This window comes from Pipra filicauda, unplaced genomic scaffold, assembly GCF_003945595.2.
Source record: "Pipra filicauda isolate LSUMZ 115617 unplaced genomic scaffold, ASM394559v2 scaffold623_size210332_pilon, whole genome shotgun sequence".
NCBI lineage: Eukaryota > Metazoa > Chordata > Aves > Passeriformes > Pipridae > Pipra > Pipra filicauda.
Genome location: NW_024104780.1, coordinates 2093 through 26532, shown reverse-complemented (window position 1 = coordinate 26532; position 24440 = coordinate 2093). Strand labels below are relative to the sequence as shown.

Below are 24440 nucleotides of genomic sequence, written 5' to 3'. Positions count from 1 at the left end.
CACCCCAGCCGACTGCTCCCAGTGTTCCCAGTAAAGCTTCCCAGTTCTCTGCAGTCCCTGTTTTTGGGGGGGCAGTGAGGGGGTTCTGAAAATCCCAGGAATGGGGGGGTTTGGGTACTTCCAGACCCACAAAATCCTTTGAACAGGGCTTTTGGGGACATTCAGACCCCAGAAATCTTGGAAACATGGGGGCTCTCCTAGATCCCAGAAGTTACAGGAACATCGTGGTTGGGGCACTCCCTGACCCCAAAATATTGGAAAAGAGGGGCTTGGACACTCCTAGACTATAAAACTCATAGGAATAAGGGGTTGGGGCACTCCCAGACCCTAAAAATCCCCGAGAAAGTTTGCTTGGGCACATCCAGAGCCCAAAATATTGGAAAAGAGGGGACTGGGCACTCCCAAACCTTAAAAATTCCAGGAAGAGTGGGATTTGGAAAGCGTCACACCCCCAGAATCCCAGGAACTGGAGGTTATTGGCCACTCAGGGCCACCCAGAACCTCATTCCCACGTATCCAGGTCAACCCAAACGCCAAACCCAGGAATCCAAGAACTCCCAAAACCCACCCCGGACCCCCCAAGTCCCGGGCAGGGTCAGCAGCAGCAGCCAATGGGAGCGAGCGGTGCTGGAGCGTCATCAGCTGCCGGGCAGACCCGTCCGGAACGGAGCCCTCCCTGAGCTCAGCCAATCAGAGACCGCCCTCTGGTGATTTTGGGGGCCCGTGGGAGCTGCGGGAGCCCTGGGTGGGCGTTTTTAGGTTGCTGAGCTTTGGGAGCCCTGGCTGGGCACTTTTGGTGGGCCCTGAGCTCCCCCCTCCCCCGCAGAACACGGACCCCCGCGAACCCCCCAGCCCCGGGGCTGCCGCGGGGGCCCCCAACGGCCCTCAGCCAATCCCAAAGCGCCCACGCCGCCCGCGCCCAATCCCAGCGCGCCGCGCTGATGACTCATCAGTCGCCGGGAAGACGCCTCGAAAAAAGGGCCCCAACTGCGCCCTCAGCCAAGCCCAGCGCGCCCCAAACCCCCCAAAACGGCGCCGCCCGGCTGGTTTGGGGCTGTCAGCAGCTGTCCGGCGCTGGGCATGGAGCGTGTGCGGGGAGCTGGGGCCGTGCTGGCGGTGCTGGTGGTGCTGGGAGCCCCCCCGGCTGCGGGCAAGGAGCTGTCGGGTGAGCGGGGGGGGGCGGGCAGGGGGGTCGGGTGTGAAAGGGGGGAAAGAGGGGAGAAAAGAGGGTGTGGGAGCCCCAGAAGTGAGTGCGAGGGGGGTTGGAAGGCCCGGAGTGAGTGGGAGGGGGGTGGGAGCCCCAAAGTGAGTGCGGGGGAGTCTCGGGGGTGGGGGGAAAGGAGTGGGAGAGGGAGGCAAGGGGGTGTGGGAGAGCAGGCAGAGGGGTGCCCTGGGGGTCCCTGAGTGTCCCTTGAGCCCCGGAGCGGTTCCTTGGGGCTCTGGGGGGGGGTCGGATCTGCAGTGGGGGGGTCCCCAACTGCCCTGTCCATCCTCGGGGGGCTGATGGGGGGGTTCCCCCCCAGCCAAGAGCCGGTGCTGGGGCGTCTGTGGGGAGGAGAGGGGTGGGAAAGGGGGGTCCGGGGTGGCCCCCTGAGCTCCCAGCCTGCTGTGGGGGGATGGGGAGGGGGAGGGGCAGCCCTGCCCAGTGTCCTGCACACACAGGGGTGTTTCAGGAGATGGCAAAGACAGAGTGTCACTTCATCAATGGTACCGAGCGGGTGAAGCTCATGGTGAGGGTCATCTACAACCGGGAGCAGTACATGCACTTTGACAGCGATGTGGGGGTCTTTGTGGGGGACACCCCGTATGGGGAGATCCAGGCCAGGTACTGGAACAGTCTCCAAGAATTTCTGCAGTACGTACGGGCTCACATTGACATCTTCTGCCGGCACAACTACGAGGGTGTCACCCCGTTCATTGTAAACCGCAGAGGTGAGCGTGGGGCAGAGCGGGTCCCCTCGGACCCTACCTCGGAAAGACCCTGGAGCCCCTCAAACCCTCCCTGGCAATCACTCCAGACCCCTCAGCCCTCCCTGTGTTCGTCCCGTGCCCTTTTGCCCCCTCCAAGTTCTTCCCAGTCCATCCCAGTCTCTCCCAATCCTTCCAATGCCCCTTTGTCTCTCCCAGTCCATTTCAGTTTTTCTGAGTCCATCCCAGTCCACCCCAGTCTCTCCCAGTGCCCCACCGCGTCCCCACGCGTTGATGCCATCGATCTCCCGCTTGTCAGCCAATCCCAGCGCGTGTCTCTGATGACGCTCCAGTTGCCAGGCAGACCCAAAGCAAAGAGTTCCCTCACCACGACTCAGCCTCCCAGTCCTGATCGCTTCCTTCCCAGTCCACACCAGTCATTCCCAGTCCATTCCCAGTCATTTCCAGTCCCTCTCACTCCATTCTCAGACTCTCTCACTCCATTCCCAGACCCTCTCAGTCCATTCCCAGTCGTTCTCACTTCACTCCCACATCTCCCAATTCTCTCCCCAGTGCCCCCCCAGCCCACCCCTTCTCCCTCACTCTGTTCCCAGTCCCTCCCACTGCCATCCCAGTCCCTCCCAGTGCAATCTCAATCTTTACCAATGTCCTACAAGCCCTCTGCCCTTCCTCCCAGTGCCCCCCAGCTCAGCCCAGTGTCTCCCCTGTCCCTCCCAGTGCCCCCCAGCGTGTCCATCTCGCTGGTGCCGTCGAGCTCCCAGCCCGGCCCCGGCCGCCTGCTCTGCTCCGGGATGGATTTCTACCCTGCGCCGGTGCAGGTGAGGTGGTTCCAGGATGGGCAGGAGCTGCCGGAGCACGTGGTGGCCACCGACGTGGTCCCCAACGGGGACTGGAGCTACCAGGTGCTGGTGCTGCTGGAAATCCCCCCCCGGCGCGGGGTCACCTACAGCTGCCAGGTGGAGCACGTCAGCCTGGAGCACCCCCTCAGCCGGCACTGGGGTACGGCCCGGCCCCCCCAGCACCGGGGGGGCAACTGGGGGCGACTGGGAGGGAGTTTGGTGGGTGCTGGGGGTGATGGGAGGGGGGTGGGAGGGTCCTAAAGGGGCTGGGAGGGGCTGGGTGGGATCCCTGGCGGGGCTGGGAAGGGACTGGCAGGAGGTTTGAGGGACCCCCGGGTGGGCTGGGGGAGAGCGGGCCGGGCTCTGTGGGGTGCCGGGGGGTGCGTGGGAGGAGGTTTTGGGGGTGCTGACCCCCCCGGCTCCCCCCAGAGATGCCACCGGACACCGTCCGCAGCAAGATCCTGGTGGGGGTCGGGGGCTTCGTCTTGGGCTTGGTCTTCCTGGCGCTGGGGCTCGGCTTCTACCTGAGGGAGAAGGTAAAGGGAGGTCCCCAAAGGGGGGGCGTGTCCCCCCCCTTGCTCTCCCACAGCCTCTGGGCCCCCCCGTGCCCCCCCACCCCGCTCTCACCCCCTTTTCTCTCCCCACAGAGCTCCTGAGCCACCGGCGGCCGCAGCCCCTCCCTGTGGCCTCAGGACCACCCTGGATAACTGAAACCCTGCGCTGATTTTGGGGGGTTGCATGTCCCCCCCTGCCCTGCATTTCTTCCCACACTAACCAGCTGTTCCCAGTGTTCCCAGTAAAGCTTCTCAGTGCTCTGCAGTCCTGGGTGTTGGGGAGAAGTGGGGGGACTCTGAAAATCCTGGGAACAGGGGGTTTTGGGTACTCTCAGACATCAAATTCCTGGGAAAAGTGGGGTTGGGACAAATGTCAGGCCCCCAGAACAAACAAACAGGGGTGTTGGGGCACTCCCAGATCCCGAAATATTAGAAAAGAGGGGCTTGGACACTCCCAGACTCCAGAAATCCTGGGAAAAGGGGCGGGTTGGGCACTGCCCGACCCAAACAGTCTTGGAGAAAGTTGGTTTTGGCACATGCAGAGGCCCAAAATCCTTGCACAGAGGGGTTTGGGAACATCCAGATCCCAAAATATTGTAAAAGAGGGGTTAGGACACTCCCAGACTCTAAAACTCTTGGGAATAGGGGTGTTTGGGCACTCCCAGACCCCAGAATTGTGGAAATGGGGGGGATGAGAACACTGAGACCACAGAAATCTTGGGAACACGTGGGTATGGGTTCTCCTAGACCCTAAAAGTCAAAGAAACCAGGTGGATAGGGCAGTCCCAGACCCCAAAATACTGAAATAGAGGAGTTAGGACACTCCCAGATCCTAAAACTCCTATGAACATGGGAGGTTTAGGCAATCCCAGACCCACAAAATCCTGAAGAAAGGTGGTTTGGACACACCCGGACTCCAAAAACCCTGGGAACAGGGGGGTTTGGACAGTGTCAACCTACCAATAACCCAGGTTCAGGGGGGGTTGGGCTGTCCCAGAACCACCAAATCCTGGAAAAGAGGGTGTTATTTACTCCTAGGCCCCTAAATTTGTGTGAACGAGGGAGTTGGGCACTCCCAGTTCCTCAAATCTTATAGAAGAGCGGTTTGGGCACCATCAGCATCTAAAAACACGGGAACAGGGGAGCTGGGGACATTCAGACTCAAAAAGCTTTGGAACATGGGAGTACGGGCTCTTCTATACCGTAAATATCCGAGGCACAGGGGGGTTGGATCAACCCCAGACCCCAAAATATCGGAAAAGAGGGGCTTGGACACGCCCCCAACGGCCCTCAGCCAATCCCGAAGCGCCCACGACGCCCGCGCCCAATCCCAGCGCGCCGCGCTGATGACTCATCAGTCGCCGGGAGGAACAGGCTCCAACACGGCCCCAAACCGCCGCCGGCCTTTGCCCTCAGCCAATCCGAGCGCGCCCAAAAAGCCCCAAAACGGCGCCGCCCGGCTGGTTTTGGGCTGTCAGCAGCTGTCCGGCGCTGGGCATGGAACGTGTGCGGGGAGCTGGGGCCGTGCTGGCGGTGCTGGTGGTGCTGGGAGCCCCCCCGGCTGCGGGCGAGGAGCTGTCGGGTGAGCGGGGGGGGCGAGAAGAGGGGTCGGGTGTGAAAGGGGGGGAAAGAGGGGAGAAAAGAGGGGGTGGGAGCCCCAAAAAAGTGAGTGGGAGTGGGGTGGGAGCCCCAAAGTGAGGGCAGGGATGTCTCGGGTGTGAAAGGAAAGGGGTGGGAGAGGGGGGCAAGGGGGTGTGGGAGAGCAGGCAGAGGGGTGCCCTGGGGGTCCCTGGGTGTCCCTTGAGCCCTGGAGCAGTTCCCTGGGGCTCTGGGGGGGTGGGATCGGCACTGGGGGTGTCCCCAACTTCCCTGTCCATCCCCGGGGGGCTGATGGGGGGGTTCCCCCCCAGCCAAGAGCCGGTGCTGGGGCGTCCGTGGGGCAGAGGGGGGTGGGAAAGGGGGGTCCGGGGTGGCCCCCTGAGCTGCCAGCCTGCTGTGGGGGGCTGGGGGATGATGAGGGGGACGGGGCACCCCCTGACCCGTGTCCTGTACACACAGGGGTGTTCCAGGAGTTCAGAAGGGAGGAGTGTTACTTCATCAACGGCACCGAGCAGGTGAGGTTCGTGGAGAGGTACATCTACAACCGGGAGCAGTACCTGCACTTCGACAGTAATGTGGGGGTGTTTGTGGGGGACACCCCGGATGGGGAGATCAGTGCCAGGTACTGGAACAGCCAACAGGAAACCCTAGAGTACAAACGGTCTGCGGTGGACAGGTTCTGCCGGCACAACTACGAGGTGTCCACCCCGTTCCTGGTGAACCGCAGAGGTGAGCTTGGGGCAGAGCGGGTCCCCTCGGGCCCTGCCCCGGGAATGACCCTGGAGCCCCTCAAACCCTCCCTGGCAATCACCCCAGACCCCTCAGCCCTCCCTGTGCCCATCCCCTTGCCTTTGTCCCCTCCCAGTCCATCCCAGTCCATCCCAGTCTCTCCCAGTGCCCCCCCCCGTCTCCACCCCGCTGGGGTCACCGAGCTCACGCCCCTCAGCCAATCCCAGCGCGTCTCTCTGATGACGCTCCAGTTGCCAGGCAGACCCAAAACAAAGACTTCCCTCCCCACCACTCAGCCTCCCAGGCCCGAGCACTTCCTTCCCAGTCCACCCCAGTCACTCCCAGTCCACCCCAGTCACTCCCAGTCCACCCCAGTCACTCCCAGTCCCTCTCACTCCACTCCCAGTCCACACCAGTCACACCCAGACCCTCTCACTCCACTCCCAGACCCTCCCAGTCCATTCCCAGTCCCTCCCACTTCACTCCCACATCTCCCGACTCTCTCCCCAGTGCCCCCCCAGCCCAGACCCTTCTCCCCCACTCGATTCCCAGTCCCTCCCACTGCCATCCCAGTCCCTCCCACTGCCATCCCAGTCCCTCCCAACACCCTCCAAGCCCTCTCCCCTCCCTCCCAGTGCCCCCCAGCTCAGCCCAGTGTCTCCCCTGTCCCTCCCAGTGCCCCCCAGCGTGTCCATCTCGCTGGTGCCGTCGAGCTCCCAGCCCGGCCCCGGCCGCCTGCTCTGCTCCGTGATGGATTTCTACCCTGCGCCGGTGCAGGTGAGGTGGTTCCAGGATGGGCAGGAGCTGCCGGAGCACGTGGTGGCCACCGACGTGGTCCCCAACGGGGACTGGAGCTGCCAGGTGCTGGTGCTGCTGGAAATCCCCCCCCGGCGCGGGGTCACCTACAGCTGCCAGGTGGAGCACGTCAGCCTGGAGCACCCCCTCAGCCGGCACTGGGGTACGGCCCGGCCCCCCCAGCACCGGGGGCACACTGGCAGGGGGGCCGGGGGAGAAAGGGGGCAACTGGGGGCAACTGGGAGGGAGTTTGGTGGGTGCTGGGGGTGACGGGAGGGGGGTGGGAGGGTCCGAAAGGGTCTGGGAGGGGCTTGGTGGGATCGCAGAGGGGCTGGGAAGGGACTGGCAGGAGGTTTGAGGGACCCCCGGGTGGGCTGGGGGAGAGCGGGCCGGGCTCTGTGGGGTGCCGGGGGGTGCGTGGGAGGAGGTTTTGGGGGTGCTGACCCCCCCGGCTCCTCCCAGAGATGCCACCGGACACCGGCCACAGCAAGATCCTGGTGGGGGTCGGGGGCTTCGTCTTGGGCTTGGGCTTCCTGGCGCTGGGGCTCGGCTTCTACCTGCGGGAGAAGGTAAAGGAGGGTCCCCAAAGGGGGGGCGTGTCCCCCCCCTTGCTCTCCCACAGCCTCTGGGCCTCCCCTGCCCCCCCAGCCCCTTTGCTCTCACCCCCTTTTCTCTCCCCACAGAGCTCCTGAGCCGCCGGCGGCCGCAGCCCCTCCCTGTGGCCTCAGGCCCAGCCGGGACCCCCCAAACCCTGCGCTGATTTTGGGGGGGTCGCCTGTCCCCCCCTTCCCTGCATTTCTTCCCACACTAACCAGCTGTTCCCAGTGTTCCCAGTAAAGCTTCTCAGTGCTCTGCAGTCCTGGGTGTTGGGGAGAAGTGGGGGTTTCCAAAATCCTGGGAATGGGGGGGTTTGGGCACTGCCAGTCCAACAAAATCTTGGGAAAAGGTGCTTTGGGCACTCCCAGACCCAAAACATCCCAGGATCAGGTCGGTTGGGGCACTCCCAGACCCCAAAGTATTGGAAATTAGGGCCTTGGACACTCTTGGACTCCAGAAATCCAGGGGAAAGGGGGGTTTGCACAAATGTCATCCTCTCAAAACCCCATGAATGGGGGGGTTTGGGCTTTCCCAGCTCCAAAAAATCCTGGAAAAGAGAGGTTTAGGTACTTCCATACCCTGGAAACTGTGAGAACAGGGGGCTTTGGGCACTCCCAGAACTAGAAAATGATGATGAAAGGTGGTTTGGGCACATCCAGAGCCCCAAAATTCTTAGAACACATGGGTTTAGGCAGCTCCCCAAAAACCCAATGGGGTTTGGGCACTCCCAGACTTTCGAATCTTAGAAAAGAGGGGGTTGGGCACCATCAGTATCTAAAAAACACAGGAATGGGGGGATTGGGAACATTCAGAACCAAAAAATCTTGGGAACACGAGGGTATGGGCTCTCCTAGACCCTTAAAATTGCAGAAACTGGGTGGGTTGGGGCACTACCAGGGCCCAAAATATTGGAAAAGACTAGCTTGGACACTCCCATCCTCCTAAAAATCCTGGAAACAGGCGGGTTTGGGCATCCCAGATATTAAAAGTCCTGATAACTGGTGTGTTTGGGCACTCCAGATCCACAAAATCCTGAAGAAAGGTGGTTTGGACACATCCAGACTCTGAAAATCCTGGGAAAAGGGGGCTTTAGGCAATGTCAGCCTCCCAATAAACCAGGAACAGGGGGCTTGGGGATTTCCCAGAACAACAAAATCCTGGAAAAGAGGGCGTTATTTACTCCTACACCTCTAAATTTGAGTGAACGGAGGGGGTTGGGCACTCCCAGTTGCTCAAATCTTCTAAAAGAGCAGTTTGGGCACCATCAGCATCTAAAAAAAACCACAGGAACAGGGGGTTGGGAACATTCAGACCCCAAAAATCTTGGGAACACAGAAGTATGGGCTCTCCTAGACCCTTAAAATCCCAGAAGCTGGGTGGGTTGGATCGACCCCAGACCCCAAAATATCGGAAAAGAGGGGCTTGGACACGCCCCCAACGGCCCTCAGCCAATCCCGAAGCGCTCACGCCGCCTGCGCCCAATCCCAGCGCGCCGCGCTGATGACTCATCAGTCACCGGGAAGAACAGGCTCCAACACGGCCCGAAACCGGCGCCGGGCTTTCCCCTCAGCCAATCCGAGCGCGCCCAAAAAGCCCCAAAACGGCGCCGCCCGGCTGGTTTTGGGCTGTCAGCAGCTGTCCGGCGCTGGGCATGGAGCGTGTGCGGGGAGCTGGGGCCGTGCTGGCGGTGCTGGTGGTGCTGGGAGCCCCCCCGGCTGCGGGCGAGGAGCTGTCGGGTGAGCGGGGGGTGGGAAAGGGGGGCAAGAGGGGAGAAAAGAGGGGGTGGGAGCCCCAAAAAAGGGAGTGCGAGGGGGGGTCGGAAGGCCCGGAGTGAGTGGGAGGGGGGTGGGAGCCCCAAAGTGAGGGGGGGGTCTGGGGATTGTGGGGCCGGTGGGAAAGGGGTGGGAGAGGGGGGCAAGGGGGTGTGGGAGAGCAGGCAGAGGGGTGCCCTGGGGGTCCCTGGGTGTCCCTTGAGCCCTGGAGCGGTTCCCTGGGGCTCTGGGGGGGTGGGATCCACATTGGGGGGTCCCCAACCCCCTGTCCATCCCCAGGGGGCTGATGGGGGGGTTCCCCCCCAGCCAAGAGCCGGTGCTGGGGCGTCCGTGGGGCAGAGGGGGGTGGGAAAGGGGGGTCCGGGGTGGCCCCCTGAGCTGCCAGCCTGCTGTGGGGGGCTGGGGGATGATGGGGGGAACGGGGTACCCCCTGACCCATGTCCTGCACACACAGGGGTGTTCCAGCTGATGATGAAGGGCGAGTGTTACTTCATGAACAGCACTGAGCGGGTGAGGTTCATGTACAGCTACATCTACAACCAGGAGCAGCAACTGCACTTCGACAGCGATGTGGGGGTGTTTGTGGGGGACACCCCGTTTGGGGAGAAGGTTGCCAAGTACTGGAACAGCCTCCCAGAATATATGGAGCATGTAAGATCTGCGGTGGACAGGTGCCAGTACAACTACGTGGGGTTCACCCCGTTCAGCGTGGAGAGGAGAGGTGAGCGTGGGACAGAGCGGGTCCCCTCGGGCCATGCCCCGGGAATGACCCTGGAGCCCCTCAAACCCTCCCTGGGAATCACCCCAGACCCCTCAGCCCTTCCTATGCCCATCCCCTTACTCTTTGGCCCTCTCCCAGTCCATCCCAGTCCATCCCAGTCTCTCCCAATCCTTCCAATGCCCCCTACTCTCTCCCAGTCCATTCCAGTTTTTCAGAGTCCATCCCAGTCCATCCCAGTCTCTCCCAGTGCCCTCCTGCGTCTCCACCCCGCTGGGGTCACCGAGCTCACGGCCCTCAGCCAATCCCAGCGCGTCTCTCTGATGACGCTCCAGTTGCCAGGCAGACCCAAACCAAAGAGTTTCCTCACCACGACTCAGCCTCCCAGTCCCGAGCGCTTCCTTCCCAGTCCACACCACTCACTCCCAGTCCACACCAGTAACTCCCAGTCCCTCTCACTCCACTCCCAGACCCTCCCAGTCCATTCCCAGTCGTTCTCACTTCACTCCCACATCTCCCAACTCTCTCCCCAGTGCCCCTCCAGCCCAGACCCTTCTCTCCCACTCGATTCCCAGTCCCTCCCACTGCCATCCCAGTCCCTCCCAACACCCTCCAAGCCCTCTCCCCTCCCTCCCAGTGCCCCCCAGCTGAGCCCAGTGTCTCTCCTGTCCCTCCCAGTGCCCCCCAGCGTGTCCATCTCGCTGGTGCGGTAGAGCTACCAGCCCGGCCCCGGCCGCCTGCTCTGCTCTGTGATGGATTTCTACCCTGCGCCGGTGCAGGTGAGGTGGTTCCAGGATGGGCAGGAGCTGCCGGAGCACGTGGTGGCCACCGACGTGGTCCCCAACGGGGACTGGAGCTGCCAGGTGCTGGTGCTGCTGGAAATCCCCCCCCGGCGCGGGGTCACCTACAGCTGCCAGGTGGAGCACGTCAGCCTGGAGCACCCCCTCAGCCGGCACTGGGGTACGGCCCGGCCCCCCCAGCACCGGGGGGGCGACTGGGAGGGAGTTTGGGGGTGCTGGGGGTGCTGGGAGGGGGGTGGGAGGGTCCTAAAGGGGCTGGGAGGGGCTGGGTGGGATCCCTGCAGGGGCTGGGAAGGGACTGGCAGGAGGTTGGAGGGACCCCCGGGTGGGCTGGGGGAGAGCGGGCCGGGCTCTGTGGGGTGCCGGGGGGTGCGTGGGAGGAGGTTTTGGGGGTGCTGACCCCCCCGGCTACCCCAGAGATGCCACCGGACACCGTCCGCAGCAAGATCCTAGTGGGGGTCAGGGGCTTCGTCTTGGGCTTGGTCTTCCTGGCGCTGGGGCTCGGCTTCTACCTGCGGGAGAAGGTAAAGAGGGGTCCCCAAAGGGGGGGCGTGGTCCCCCCCTTGCTCTCCCACAGCCCCTGGGCCCCCCTGCCCCCCCAGTCTCTTTGCTCTCACCCCCTTTTCTCTCCCCACAGAGCTCCTGAGCTACCGGCAGCCGCAGCCCCTCCCCGTGGCCTCGGGCCCAGCCGGGACCCCCCAAACCCTGCGCTCATTTGGGGGGGTCGCCTGTCCCCTCCTTCCCTGCTTTTGTTCTCACCCAACCCTGCTGTTCCCAGTGTTCCCAGTAAAGCTTCTCAGTGCTCTGCAGTCCTGGGTGTTGGGGAGAAGTGGGGGTCTCCAAAAATCCTGGAAACGGGGGTTTTGGAAACATTCAGACCTTAAAAATCTTGGGAACATGGGGGTATGGGCTCTCCTAGACCCTAAAAATCCCAGGGACAGGGGGGTTTGGGCACTTCCAGACCCAAAAGTCTTGGAAAAGTGGGACTTAGACACACCCAGATTCCATCAAAATCCCAGGAACTGGGAGGTTTGGGTACAATCAGATCCACAAAATGCTGGGAACAGGAAGGTTTGGGACACGTCAGACCCCCAAAAACTCAGGAAAAGGGGGCTTGAGAACATTCAGACCCCAAAAATACCGTGGGGTTTGGGCAATGTCAGCCTCCCAGTAACCCCAAGAACAGGGGGGTTTGGGCTCTCTCAGCCCCCAGAAAAATACCTTGAAAAAAGGGATTTAGGTGCTCCTAGACCTGCAACACTGTGAGAACAGGGGTTTGGGCATTCACAGGCCTCCAAAATTGTGAGAAAAGGGGGGTTGGGACACTCCCAGTCTCCCAAAATCCCAAGAACTGAGGGTTGTTGGACACACCCGGCCTCCCAGAACCTCATTCGCGCGTATCCAGGACACCCCAAACCCCAACCTCAGAAATCCGGGAAACCCCAAAACCCACCTCGGACTCCCCAAGGCCCGGGCGGGGTCAGCAGCAGACGCAGCCAATGGGAGTGAGCGCTGGGTCATCAGTTGCCGGGTAGACGCGTCCCGAACTGAGCCCCGATCGGGCTCAGCCAATCAGAGAACGCCCTCCACTGATTTTGGGGGGCCCGTTGGAGCTGCAGGAGCCCCGGATGGGCGTTTTTGGGTTGCCCTGAGCTTTGGGAGCCCTGACTGGGCATTTTTGGTGGGCCCTGAGCTCCCCCCTCCCGCGCAGCCCACGGACCCCCCCAAACCCCCCAGCCCCGGGGCTGCCGCGGGGGCCCCCAACGGCCCTCAGCCAATCCCAAAGCGCCCACGCCGCCCGCGCCCAATCCCAGCGCGCCGCGCTGATGACTCATCAGTCGCCGGGAAGACGCCTCGAAAAAAGGGCCCCAACTGCGCCCTCAGCCAAGCCCAGCGCGCCCCAAACCCCCCAAAACGGCGCCGCCCGGCTGGTTTGGGGCTGTCAGCAGCTGTCCGGCGCTGGGCATGGAGCGTGTGCGGGGAGCTGGGGACGGGTTGATGTCCCATCCCCTCCTTTTCCCCACTTTTCTGACCTCTCCCACCCCTTTCCAATCATTCCCCACTCCTCAGTCCCATCTCGCCCCCGTCCACTTTTGGGGGGTCCCACTCCCCTCCCACTGAATTTGGGATTCCCAGCACCTCTGTTACGGGGTTTAGGTGGGTCCTGGCACCTCCTGGGGTGCGTTGGGTGCCCTGTTGGGGTGCAGATGCCCCCTCAAACCCCCCCCACTCCTGGTCCATCCTGGGGCCGGTTCTGCCCCCCTCAAACTCTGCTCCTCCCGCGGTTTCCCCCCAAGTCACCCCGAGCCCCTTCTCTCCAATGAGCAGGACTGCAGAGCACTGAGAAGCTTTACTGGGAACACTGGGAACAGCTGGTTAGTGTGGAAAGAAATGCAGGGAAGGGGGGGACAGGCGACCCCCCCAAATGAGCGCAGGGTTTGGGGGGTCCCGGCTGGGCCCGAGGCCACGGGGAGGGGCTGCGGCCGCCGGTGGCTCAGGAGCTCTGTGGGGAGAGAAAAGGGGGTGAGAGAAAAGGGGCTGGGGGGGCAGGGGGGCCCAGGGGCTGTGGGAGAGCAAGGGGGGGACCACGCCCCCCCTTTGGGGACCCCCCTTTACCTTCTCCCGCAGGTAGAAGCCGAGCCCCAGCACCAGGAAGACCAAGCCCAAGACGAAGCCCCCGACCCCCACCAGGATCTTGCTGTGGATGGTGTCCGGTGGCATCTCTGGGGGGAGCCGGGGGGGTCAGCACCCCCAAAACCTCCTCCCACGCACCCCCCGGCACCCCACAGAGCCCGGCCCGCTCTCCCCCAGCCCACCCGGGGGTCCCTCCAACCTCCTGCCAGTCCCTTCCCAGCCCCGCCAGGGATCCCACCCGGCCCCTCCCGGCCCCTTGAGGACTCTCCAACCCCCCTCCCATCACCCCCAGCACCCACCAAACTCCCTCCCAGTCGCCCCCCCGGTGCTGGGGGGGCCGGGCCGTACCCCAGTGCCGGCTGAGGGGGTGCTCCAGGCTGACGTGCTCCACCTGGCAGCTGTAGGTGACCCCGCGCCGGGGGGGGGATTTCCAGCAGCACCAGCACCTGGCAGCTCCAGTCCCCGTTGGGGACCACGTCGGTGGCCACCACGTGCTCCGGCAGCTCCTGCCCATCCTGGAACCACCTCACCTGCACCGGCGCAGGGTAGAAATCCATCACAGAGCAGAGCAGGCGGCCGGGGCCGGGCTGGTAGCTCTACCGCACCAGCGAGATGGACACGCTGGGGGGCACTGGGAGGGACAGGAGAGACACTGGGCTCAGCTGGGGGGCACTGGGAGGGAGGGGAGAGGGCTTGGAGGGTGTTGGGAGGGACTGGGATGGCAGTGGGAGGGACTGGGAATCGAGTGGGAGAGAAGGGTCTGGGCTGGAGGGGCACTGGGGAGAGAGTTGGGAGATGTGGGAGTGAAGTGAGAACGACTGGGAATGGACTGGGAGGGTCTGGGAGTGGAGTGAGAGGGACTGGGAGTTACTGGTGTGGACTGGGAGTGACTGGGAAGGACTGGGAGTGACTTGTTTGGACTGGGAAGGAAGCGCTCGGGCCTGGGAGGCTGAGTGGTGGGGAGGGAAGTCTTTGGTTTGGGTCTGCCTGGCAACTGGAGCGTCATCAGAGACACGCGCTGGGATTGGCTGAGGGGCGTGAGCTCGGTGACCCCAGCGGGGTGGAGACGCGGGGGGGCACTGGGAGAGACTGGGATGGACTGGGATGGACTCTGAAAAACTGGAATGGACTGGGAGAGAGTAGGGGGCATTGGAAGGATTGGGAGAGACTGGGATGGACTGGGATGGACTGGGAGAGGGCCAAAGAGTAAGGGGATAGGCATAGGAAGGGCTGAGGGGTCTGGGGTGATTCCCAGGGAGGGTTTGAGGGGCTCCAGGGTCATTCCCGGGGCATGGCCCGAGGGGACCCGCTCTGTCCCACGCTCACCTCTCCTCTCCACGCTGAACGGGGTGACGATCTCGTAGTTGTGCGGGCAGACCGTGTCCACCACAGCCCGTACGCGCTCCATCAATTCTGAGTCGCTGTTCCAGTCCCTGGCAACCTTCTCCCCATACGGAGTGTCCCCCACAAACACCCCCACATCGCTGTCGAAATGCAGGAGCTGCTCCCGGTTGTAGATGTGCATCTTCAGGAACCTCACCCGCTCGGTGCCGTTGATGAAGTGACACTTGTGCTTTACCATCCACTGGAACACCCCTGTGTGTGCAGGACACGGGTCAGGGGGTGCCCAGTCCCCCCCATCATCCCCCAGCCCCCCACAGCAGGCTGGGAGCTCAGGGGGCCACCCCGGACCCCCCTTTCCCACCCCCCTCTGCCCCACGGACACCCCAGCACCGGCTCTTGGTTGGGGGGGAACCCCCCCATCAGCCCCCGGGGATGGACAGGGGGGTTGGGGACCACCCAACTGCCGATCCCACCCCCGCAGAGCCCCAGGGAACCCCTCCAGGGCTCGAGGGACACCCAGGGACCCCCAGGGCACCCCTCTGCCTGCTCTCCCACACCCCCTTGCCCCCCTCTCCCAACCCTTTCCCTTCACCCCCGAGACTCCCCTGCCCTCACTTTTGTGCTCGCACCCCTCTGCCACTCACTCCGCCCCTTCCGACCCCCCTCGCACTCACTTTTTTGGGGCTCCCACCCCCTCTTTTCTCCCCTCTTTACCCCCCTTTCACACCCGACCCCTCTTCTCGCCCCCCCCGCTCACCCGACAGCTCCTCGCCCGCAGCCGGGGGGGCTCCCAGCACCACCAGCACCGCCAGCACGGCCCCAGCTCCCCGCACACGCTCCATGCCCAGCGCCGGACAGCTGCTGACAGCCCAAAACCAGCCGGGCGGCGCCGTTTTGGGGGGTTTGGGGCGCGCTGGGCTTGGCTGAGGGCGCAGTTGGGGCCCTTTTTTCGAGGCGTCTTCCCGGCGACTGATGAGTCATCAGCGTGGCGCGCTGGGATTGGGCGCGGGCGGCGTGGGCGCTTTGGGATTGGCTGAGGGCCGTTGGGGGCCCCCGCGGCAGCCCCGGGGCTGGGGGGGGTCCGAGGTGGGTTTTGGGGGGTCCCGGATTCCTGGAGATGGGATTTAAGGTGATCTGGATGAGTTGGAATGATGTTCTGGGTGGCCGCGGGTGCCCAATAACCCCTCTTTTTCCCGGGATTTTGGAGTTCTGGGGGTGCCCCAACCCCCCTCTTCCCAGGAGTTTTAGGGTCTGGGAGTGCCCAAACCCCTCTGTTCTTACAACTCTGTGGGTCTTGGGATGCCCAAACCCCCCTGTTTTCCCTATTTTTGGGGTCTGGGAGTACCTAAAGCCCATTTTTCAAGGATGTTTGGGGTCTGATAAAGCCTCAAATCCCCTTTTCATGGGGGTTAAGAGGCTGACATTTGTCCAAACCCCCTTTTCCCATGATTTTGAGGGTCTGAGAGTGCCCAAACCCCCCCCGTTCCGAGGATTTTGATGGAGTCTGGGACTGTCTAAGCCCCTCTTTTCCAATAGTTTGGGCTCTGGGAGTGTCCCAACCCCCTCGTTCCCAAGATTTTTGTGCTCTGGATGTGCCCAAACTCCTTTTCCCATGATTTTCAGTGTCTGGGAGAGCCCCAACCCCCCTGTTCCCGGGATTTTGGGGGTCCAAGGTGGGGTTTTGGGGGGTCCCGGACTTTTGGGAACGGGGTTTGCGGTGACCTGGAAAGGTGGGAATGCAGGGGTGGAGGGGGGGGGGAATAGGGTGAGAAATTCTCCTTTTCCCGGGATTTTGGGCACCTGGGTGTGACCACAGCCCCTCGTTCCTGCGGTTTTGGCCGTCTGGGTGCAGCTCAACTTCCCTTTTCCGGGATTTTTGGGGTCTCGGAGTGCCCAACCACCTTGTTCCCAGGACTTTTAGTGTCTGAGAATGCCCAAACCATCTTTTTCCAAGATTTTGGGAGTCTGGGAGTGCCTCAACCCCCCTGTTCCCAGGATTTTTGGGCTCTGGATGTGCCCACCCCCCCCCGTTCCATGATTTTTGGGGGTCTTTGAGTACTCAAACCCCCTTTTCCCACAATATTTTGTACTCTGGGAGTGCCCAAACCCCCCTGTTCCCGGGATTTTAAGCATCTAGGAGAGCCCACACCCTGGTGTTCCCAAAATTTTTTAGGGTCTGAATGTTCCCAAACCTCCCCTGTTCCTTGGTTTTTGGAGGGCTGGGAACATCCAAAACCTCCCTTCCCAGGATTTTTAGGCTCCGGATGTGTCCAAACCCACCTTCGTCCAGGATTTTGGGAGTCTGGGAGTGCCCCCGTTGAGCCAAAGACGAGCTCAGGGCGGTCTCTGATTGGCTGAGCCCGATCGGGGCTCAGTTCGGGACTCGTCTACCCGGCAACTGATGACGAAACAACAGCGCTCGCTCCCATTGGCTGCTGCTGCTGCTGACCTCGCCCGGGCCTTGGGGGGTCCAAGGTGTGTTTTGGGGGTTCCCGGATTTTTGGGGATGGGGTTATGGGTGTCCTGGATACGTTGGAATGAGGTTCTTGGTGGTCACGGGTGCCCAATAACCCCCAGTTCCCAGGATTTTGGGATCCTGGGAGTACCCAAACCCCCCTGTTTCCAGGAGTTTTAGGGTCTGAGAGCGCCCAAGCCCTCTTTTTCAATATTTTGGTCTCTGGATGTGCCCAAATCACTTTTCTCCAGGATTTTTAATGTCTGGCAGTGCCCAAACCCCCCCGTTCCCAGGATTCTTGGAGCCACCCCACTTCTCCCCAACACCCAGGACTGCACAGCACTGAGAAGCTTTACTGGGAACACTGGGAACAGCTGGTTAGTGTGGGAAGAAATGCAGGGAAGGGGGGGACAGGCGACCCCCCCAAATGAGCGCAGGGTTTGGAGGGTCCCGGCTGGGCCCGAGGCCACGGGGAGGGGCTGCGGCCGCCGGTGGCTCAGGAGCTCTGTGGGGAGAGAAAAGGGGGTGAGAGCAAAGGGGCTGGGGGAGCAGGGGGGGCCCAGAGGCTGTGGGAGAGCAAGGGGGGGACCACGCCCCCCCTTTGGGGACCCCCCTTTACCTTCTCCCGCAGGTAGAAGCCGAGCCCCAGCGCCAGGAAGACCAAGCCCAAGACGAAGCCCCCGACCCCCACCAGGATCTTGCTGCGGACGGTGTCCGGTGGCATCTCTGGGGGAGCCGGGGGGGTCAGCACCCCCAAAACCTCCTCCCACGCACCCCCCGGCACCCCACAGAGCCCGGCCCGCTCTCCCCCAGCCCACCCGGGGGTCCCTCAAACCTCCTGCCAGTCCCTTCCCAGCCCTGCCAGGGATCCCACCCGGCCCCTCCCGGCCCCTTGAGGACCCTCCAACCCCCCTCCCATCACCCCCAGCACCCACCAAACTCCCTCCCGGTCGCCCCCAGTTGCCCCCCCGGTGCTGGGGGGGCCGGGCCGTACCCCAGTGCCGGCTGAGGGGGTGCTCCAGGCTGACGTGCTCCACCTGGCAGCTGTAGGTGACCCCGCGCCGGGGGGGGATTTCCAGCAGCACCAGCACCTGGTAGCTCCAGTCCCCGTTGGGGACCACGTTGGTGGAAAACACGTCCTCCAGCACCTCCTGCCCATCCTGGAACCACCTCACCTGCACCGGTGCAGGGTAGAAATCCATCCCGGAGCAGAGCAGGCGGCCGGGGCCGGGCTGGGAGCTCGACAGCACCAGCGAGATGGACACGCTGGGGGGCACTGGGAGGGACAGGAGAGACACTGGGCTGAGCTGGGGGCACTGGGAGGGAGGGCAGAGGGCTTGGAGGGCGTTGGTAGGGATTTGGATGGCACTGGGAGGGACTGGGATGGTAGTGGGAGGGACTGGGAATAGAGCGGGGGAGAAGGGCATGGGCTGGGGGGCACTGGGGAGAGAGTTGGGAGATGTGGGAGTGAAGTGAGAACGACTTGGAATGGACTGAGAGTGTCTGGGAGTGGATTGAGAGGGACTGGGAATGTCTCGTCTGGACTGGGAAGGAAGCGATCGGGACTGGGAGGCTGAGTCGTGGTGAGGGAACTCTTCGTTTTGGGTCTGCCTGGCAACTGGAGCGTCATCAGAGAGACGCGCTGGGATTGGCTGAGGGGCGTGAGCTCGGTGGCCCCAGCGGGGTGGAGACGGGGGGGGGCACTGGGAGAGACTGGGATGGACTGGGATGGACTGGGAGGGGGCAAAATGCCACAGGACGGGCACAGGGAGTGCTGAGGGGTCTGGGGTGATTCTCAGGGAGAGTTTGAAGGGCTCTAGGCAGGGGCCGAGGGGACCCGCTCTGTCCAACGCTCACCTCTCCTCTCCACGCTGAACGAGCTGAACAGCTTGTAGTTGTGCCGGCAGTGCCTGTCCACCCTAGCCCGTATGTACTCCATCCATTCTTGGTTCCGGTTCCCGTACCTGGCCAGGATCTCCCCATACGGGGTGTCCCCGACAAACACCCCCACATCGCTGTCAAAGTGCATGAACTGCTCCCGGTTGTAGACGAACCTCTGCACAAACCTCACCTGCTCGGTGCCGTTGATGAAGTAACACTCGCACTTTGCCATGTGCTGGAACACCCCTGGGTGTGCAGGACACAGGACAGGGGGTGCCCCGTCCCCACCCATCATCCCTCAGCCCCCCCCAGCAGGTTGGGAGCTCAGGGGGCCACCCCGAACCCTCCTTTCCCACCCCCCTCTGCCCCACGGACGCCCCAGCACCGGCTCTTGGCTGGGGGGGAACCCCCCCATCAGCCCCCTGAGGATGGACAGGGGGATTGAGGGACCCACCTCCAGTGCGGATCCGACCCCCACAGAGCCCCAGGGAACCGATTCAGGGCTCAAGGGACACCCAGGGACCCCCATGGCATCCCTCTGTCTGCTCTCCCACACCCCCTTGCCTCCCTCTCCCACCCCTTTCCCACCGTTCCCCCAATCCTCAGACCCCACCCCCTCCCTCACTTTCGGGTTCCCATACCTCTCCCACTCAGTCTGGGCCTTCCAACCCCCCTCCCACTCACTTCTGGGGCTCCCACACCCTCTTTTCTCCCCTCTTTCCCCCCTTTCACACCCGACCCCCCTGCCCGCCCCCCCCCGCTCACCCGACAGCTCCTTGCCCGCAGCCGGGGGGGCTCCCAGCACCACCAGCACCGCCAGCACGGCCCCAGCTCCCCGCACACGCTCCATGCCCAGCGCCGGACAGCTGCTGACAGCCCCAAACCAGCCGGGCGGCGCCGGTTTGGGGGGTTTGGGGCGCGCTGGGCTTGGCTGAGGGCGCAGTTGGGGCCCTTTTTTCGAGGCGTCTTCCCGGCGACTGATGAGTCATCAGCGCGGCGCGCTGGGATTGGGCGCGGGCGGCGTGGGCGCTTTGGGATTGGCTGAGGGCCGTTGGGGGCCCCCGCGGCAGCCCCGGGGCTGGGGGGTTCGGGGGGGTCCGTGGGCTGCGGGGGAGGGGGGAGCTCAGGGCCCACCAAAAATGCCCAGCCAGGGCTCCCAAAGCTCAGGGCAACCCCAAACCAGCCACCCAGGGCTCCCACAGATCAGGGGAACCTCAAACAGAGGATAAATTGTCCCGGAGCTCAGAGTTGCCCCAAACAAGAGGGAGATGGGGGACTGAGGATGCCCAATCCCCCTTTTCCCGGCATTTTTGGTTGTACTGGGTCTTAGTTCAACAAGATTACAACTTAGAAATTAAGAGACTTCAGGTGGAAGTGTGGAAAAGGAAAAGAAACAGCTTTTTATTAACAAAATCTGAATAAACAACAAATGGCACAACCAAAAACTTTGAGAAGAAACCAAACAAAGTCCCAAATCCCCAGGTGGGGGGGAGAAACTGTCCCGGCAGTTCAAAGCTCTCGCAGCCCCGTGTGCTCGCAGCCAGCAGTGAAGGAGTCCCTTTTCCCAGGGGCAGTCCCCAAAGCAGAACACCTCGCTCCCAGATGGGTCGGGCTCTCTCTCTCTCTCTCTCTCTTTCTCTCTCTCTCTCTCTCTCTCTCTCTGTCGTTCTCCACGAGGTGTCCCATGGGGAAAAAACTTCCTCTCAGGAAAAGAGAACAAGGTGGCCAAAACCAGCTCCCGCTCTGTCCGGTCCCGGACAAACCCCAAAAGCCCCCGAACAAAGGACCCCCCGCCCTCCCCGCGGCCACCGCGGTGTCCCCGAGAGCCGCCCTCCCCCCACTGCCCCTGCCCAGCGCCTGCGGCTCCGCTCCAACCCACCCCATCCCGGGAGACACAGATGGCAATGGGGGGGACACTGGGAAACAATTCCAACACCTCTTTTCAAACCTCTGACACCTGCTTCCCAGACATTCCCAAAGAAGGGGCTTCCCGTGGCCTCGAGCCAGGGACCGACCTTTGTATTGAACCAACTCCTGGAGAGACACGTTTCCATCCCTGTCCCCATTCCCATTCCTGAGGTTCCCATCCCTCTCCCCATTCCCATTCCTGGGTTTCCCATCCCTCTCCCCATTCCCATCCCTGTCCCCATTCCCATTCCTGGGGTTCCCATCCCTCTCCCCATTCCCACTTCCTGCTGTGCCAACCTGCTCCCAGTGTCCCCATCCCTGTCCCCAATGTCCCCATCCCATTCCCCCCTGTCCCCATTCCTATTCCTGGTTCCCACAGAGGAACTGCCGGATGCCGGAGGAGGGAGCCAGGATTTATTACCCAAAGCAGGAGATTTTCACACCCAAATTAAAGCCTCAGGAATAATTGTGGTCCTGGGTTTCACACGGGAAAAAGCAGGAAGTTGATCCATCGGGAAGAGCCACAGGGGGGCCGGGGTGGGTGGGAGCAGCGGGATGAGCTCTGCCAGCAGCTCCTGCCTTTCCACAAGGAGAGGGAAGGGGCGGATCCAGCTCCAGGATTGCTCAGGCTGTGATTCCTGGTGGGATGAGAGCGGGGAAAGGAGTCACCATGTCCCTGTTCCCATCCCAGGGGATGGATCTGGCTGTGGAGCCCAGGGAGAGTAGGAACTGCTCCGGAATTCCACTTGATCCTGCTCTGTCCATCCCACCCCAATCCCACTCCATCCATCCCACCCCAATCCCACTCCAGAATCCAGCCCTGATCCCAGTCCACAATTCCACCTGATCCCACTCTGGAATCCTGCCCTGAGCTGGAATCCCCTTCCAATCCCGCTCCAGCCATTAGGCCCCCATTCCCCTCTGGAATCCCGGCATCCATCCTGGGATCCCTGCCCAGAGGATCTGGATCCACACACGTTGCTGGGACTCACTGGTGGGCGCGGGGTCGTATCCATTCCCCTCCCTCTTCCCTATGGAAAGAAAGCGGGATCAGCACCCGTGGCACAGGATCCCCGGAATGCTGCCGGGCGGATCCGTGCCCCTTCCCGACCCCCATCCCGGGAGTTACCGGATCGGAGCTTCCAGACACCGACTCCCAGGAGGCCGATGATGATGATGATGGCAGCGATGAGGGACACAGTGTCCTAGTTAGAACAGCTGGGACCGATTCCTCACTGGATGGGTGTAGCCCAAAACTGTGGATTCTCTGGCCTTCCATGCCATTTTCCCAGGAACTGTTGTCAGGAGAGGCCTGCGAGGTGGGGGGGATGTCCTGAGATGGACTGACCCTCATAGCCTTTTATGGACTGAGCATCCTCATAGCCTTTTATGGAATTCCCCACTCTGAGGGAAGAACTAAGCATCCTTTTATGGAATTGCCCGCTGTGAGGGGAGGACTGGGCATTCCTGCCTGAACTGGAGAATATATAAACCTGGAGTTTCGGAACCTTTTTACCACTGGTGGGATCCAGAGGAGGACTGCAGCTCACCGCTCTCAACCAGCCTGAGACCACCCCCCTCAACTGGACTGCAACCACCACTTTTGACCAGACTGCAACAACTCTCTCACCAGTAGGTTTTTTTTCCCCTCTCCCTTTACTTTGGACTTTGGGGGGGCCCAAGGAACAGCACTTTGTTCATGGCCCAGGGTGCTGGGTTATACATTTGGGTTTTGTGGATTAAAACCAATTGCTTGTCTGTATAATCAGACTTATTGGGCAAGGAAGGCTCAAGGGGGGCCCAAGGGGGGCCCAAGGGGGCCCAAGGGGGCTGGGCCAGGGGGGGAAGGGCTGCAGGAGGCGGATCCTGGAGGAGGAAACCCGCCAAAAGCGGCGGCCCAGTCGAGGGAGGAGCCGAGCGGGAGCACAAAGAAGAGCAGCCCAAAGGTCCTGGCGGTGGCTCGGCAATGGCGGGGGGGCGAGAGCGGTTTGGGGGCCCCCGTGAGAGCCGGGGGGGAACCCCGGTAGCCGCGGAGTGGGGAGAGCGGAGAGGGGCGATCCCGGAGCTGGGGGACCCCCGGAATGCTGGAGGGGGGGAGCAGAGAGGGAGCGCCGGGCCCCTTAAGCGGGGGTCCCGGAGAGGGGGAAGGCCTTGGAGTGTGGAGAGGAGGGGGGGCCTTGAGGCGGGGTGGGAGCCGAGAGCGCCAAGAGGGTTGCGAGGGTGGGAGGCGAGAGAGGAGGGCCGGCCGGCCCCGGGAGGCAGAGTGGGGAGAAGTGAGCCCTGGGACCCCCCTGGCAACACTCAAGGGGACCCCGGCGAGTGGGAACCCCCTGGAGCCGCGGGACCTCTGGTAGCCTGGAGAAGGGGGACCCCCAATGCAGGCAGAAGTGCCATCAGGCCAGACAGGGGGACCCCCCTAACCCCAGAGAGCAGAGAGGGGGAACTCCTGGGAGGGGTTTTTTGGCTGAATGTTGGTGTTTTGGGGGTTTTTATGGACACAAGATGCCCTGTGCATTCTAGGGATGGGCTTGGGCAGGAGAAACTCCCAAGGCAATGCTCTCACCCCTTGTTTTTCTCCCCTCCCCGGCGGTCGGGGCCGTGCTGTTGGTTGCCGATCCCGGCCGGCTGACCCAAGAGCCCGGCCACGTGTGCGGGGCCCGATCCGCTCCCTGCTCTCGTTGCCCCGGGGCAGCCTCTGGTGTCCCCCCGGCTGTGGGGGCGTTTTGTTGGCTCGGGCACAGGCGGCCCTTGTGCGGGGCTGTGTGCCGGGGGGCTGTTGGGGGTCCCCGGTGGGTGTTTTGGGGCGGTGTCGGGGTGGGTTGTGGGCAGAGCCCCGTGGGTGGTCGGGGGGCTGCGGGTCCCCCCCTTGTTGGGGGTTGGTGTTGGTGGGTCAGGCCCCGGCGGCTCCATTGTGAGCCCGGTGTGGGCGGGGGGGGCTGGTCCGGGGGAGCCGGAGGGAGCCGAGGCAGCGGGTTTGGGGAGCCCTCGGGAGAGCCGGGGGTGGGGGGAGGAAGGGCGGGAGCCCCGGAGTGTGGAGAGTGGAGCGGGGCGATGGCGGAGCTGGGGGACCCCCGGCAGGCTGGAGGGGGGAGCAGGGAGAGGGAGGAGCCCCGGGAGGCTGCAAGGGGGGTCCCGGAGAAGGGGGAGCCTGGGTAGTGGGGACCCCTGGGATCCCCGGGCCAAGAAAGTGGAGAAGGGGGAGAGGGGGAACGTCTGGGAACCCGGCCCCCTGAAGCAGAGAGTGAGGGGAGAAGGGACCCCTGGGACCCCCAAAAGCCCCGGCATCCCTAAACGGGACCCCCAGCAGCCCAGAGAGGGGAGAGCCCAGAAGGTAAAGGTGCAGAGAGCAGAGAGGGGGAACTTCTGGGAGGGTTTTTTTGCGCTGAATGTTCATATTTTGGAGTATTTTTTTTGCTGACTCTTGATCTTTTGCAAATTTACGGGGAGTTTGTGAGGGTTTTTTTACCCAAATCTTGTTGTTTTCTTTTTTTCTGGTCTAAATCTTGGTGTTTTGGAGGGTTTTATGGGCACAGGATGTGCAATGAGTCCTAGAGCTGGACTTGGGCAGGAGAAACCCCCAAGACAACGCGCTCACCCCTTGTTTTACCCCCCAGCAGGATTTCTGCTTCCCAAAGCTTGGTCGGATGGAGGAGGAGGCTGCGAGGAAGAGGAAGATGCCGCGGGCCCCCCAGGCAGGTGAGGAGGAAGTCAGTGCCCCTTTGGGTCGGTCTTTTGTGGCCGTCCTGCCGGGGCCGGAGTTGGGGGGATGTCCTTGGGCTTCCCTGTGGTCCGAAGGTAAATCCCCTGCGTGTCCTTGTTGCTTCTTGCCCCAGGCCCCGAGGTGAGGCCGGAGAGCGCGGAGGACAAATCCCGGCGGCAGAGCCTG

At 62.8% G+C, this 24440-nt stretch overlaps 3 protein-coding genes, 1 long non-coding RNA gene and 2 pseudogenes across 4 annotated transcripts in view; 3 read left to right on the top strand and 3 right to left on the bottom strand.

Annotated features, from left to right (window-relative positions):
- The window catches only part of LOC113998761 (class II histocompatibility antigen, B-L beta chain-like), a 181529-nt gene extending 177942 nt beyond the window's left edge, over nucleotides 1-3587 (top strand). The window contains exons 3-5 of the mRNA XM_039388210.1: nucleotides 2647-2928; nucleotides 3198-3304; nucleotides 3416-3587. Of these exons, the coding sequence (XP_039244144.1) occupies nucleotides 2647-2928; nucleotides 3198-3304; nucleotides 3416-3424 (398 nt within the window). The 3' untranslated portion in view covers nucleotides 3425-3587. The remainder of the gene's footprint in view (nucleotides 1-2646; nucleotides 2929-3197; nucleotides 3305-3415) is intronic.
- A 1223-nt stretch (nucleotides 3588-4810) lies between these two features.
- Nucleotides 4811-7137, top strand: LOC113999698 (class II histocompatibility antigen, B-L beta chain-like). Its single transcript, XM_039388213.1, has 4 exons — nucleotides 4811-4904; nucleotides 5381-5650; nucleotides 6327-6608; nucleotides 6908-7137. Exons 1-4 carry the CDS (start codon nucleotides 4820-4822, stop codon nucleotides 7135-7137), a joined length of 867 nt encoding a protein of 288 aa, XP_039244147.1. The 5' UTR covers nucleotides 4811-4819.
- A 1577-nt stretch (nucleotides 7138-8714) lies between these two features.
- On the top strand, nucleotides 8715-10978 carry LOC113989439 (annotated as a pseudogene).
- Nucleotides 10979-12826: 1848 nt separating this feature from the next.
- LOC113999699 lies at nucleotides 12827-15161 on the bottom strand (annotated as a pseudogene).
- Nucleotides 15162-17186: 2025 nt separating this feature from the next.
- On the bottom strand, nucleotides 17187-19496 carry LOC113992892 (class II histocompatibility antigen, B-L beta chain-like). Its single transcript, XM_039388211.1, has 5 exons — nucleotides 19412-19496; nucleotides 18623-18892; nucleotides 17760-18041; nucleotides 17385-17491; nucleotides 17187-17270 (listed from the first exon to the last, which is right to left on the bottom strand). The coding sequence occupies exons 1-5, from the start codon at nucleotides 19494-19496 to the stop codon at nucleotides 17262-17264; spliced, it is 753 nt and encodes a 250-aa protein (XP_039244145.1). The 3' UTR covers nucleotides 17187-17261.
- A 1457-nt stretch (nucleotides 19497-20953) lies between these two features.
- On the bottom strand, nucleotides 20954-21871 carry LOC113992893. Its single transcript, XR_003542398.2, has 3 exons — nucleotides 21684-21871; nucleotides 21547-21585; nucleotides 20954-21192 (listed from the first exon to the last, which is right to left on the bottom strand). It is a non-coding gene; the product is annotated as an uncharacterized LOC113992893 (long non-coding RNA).
- Between the last annotated feature and the right edge of the window lie 2569 nt (nucleotides 21872-24440).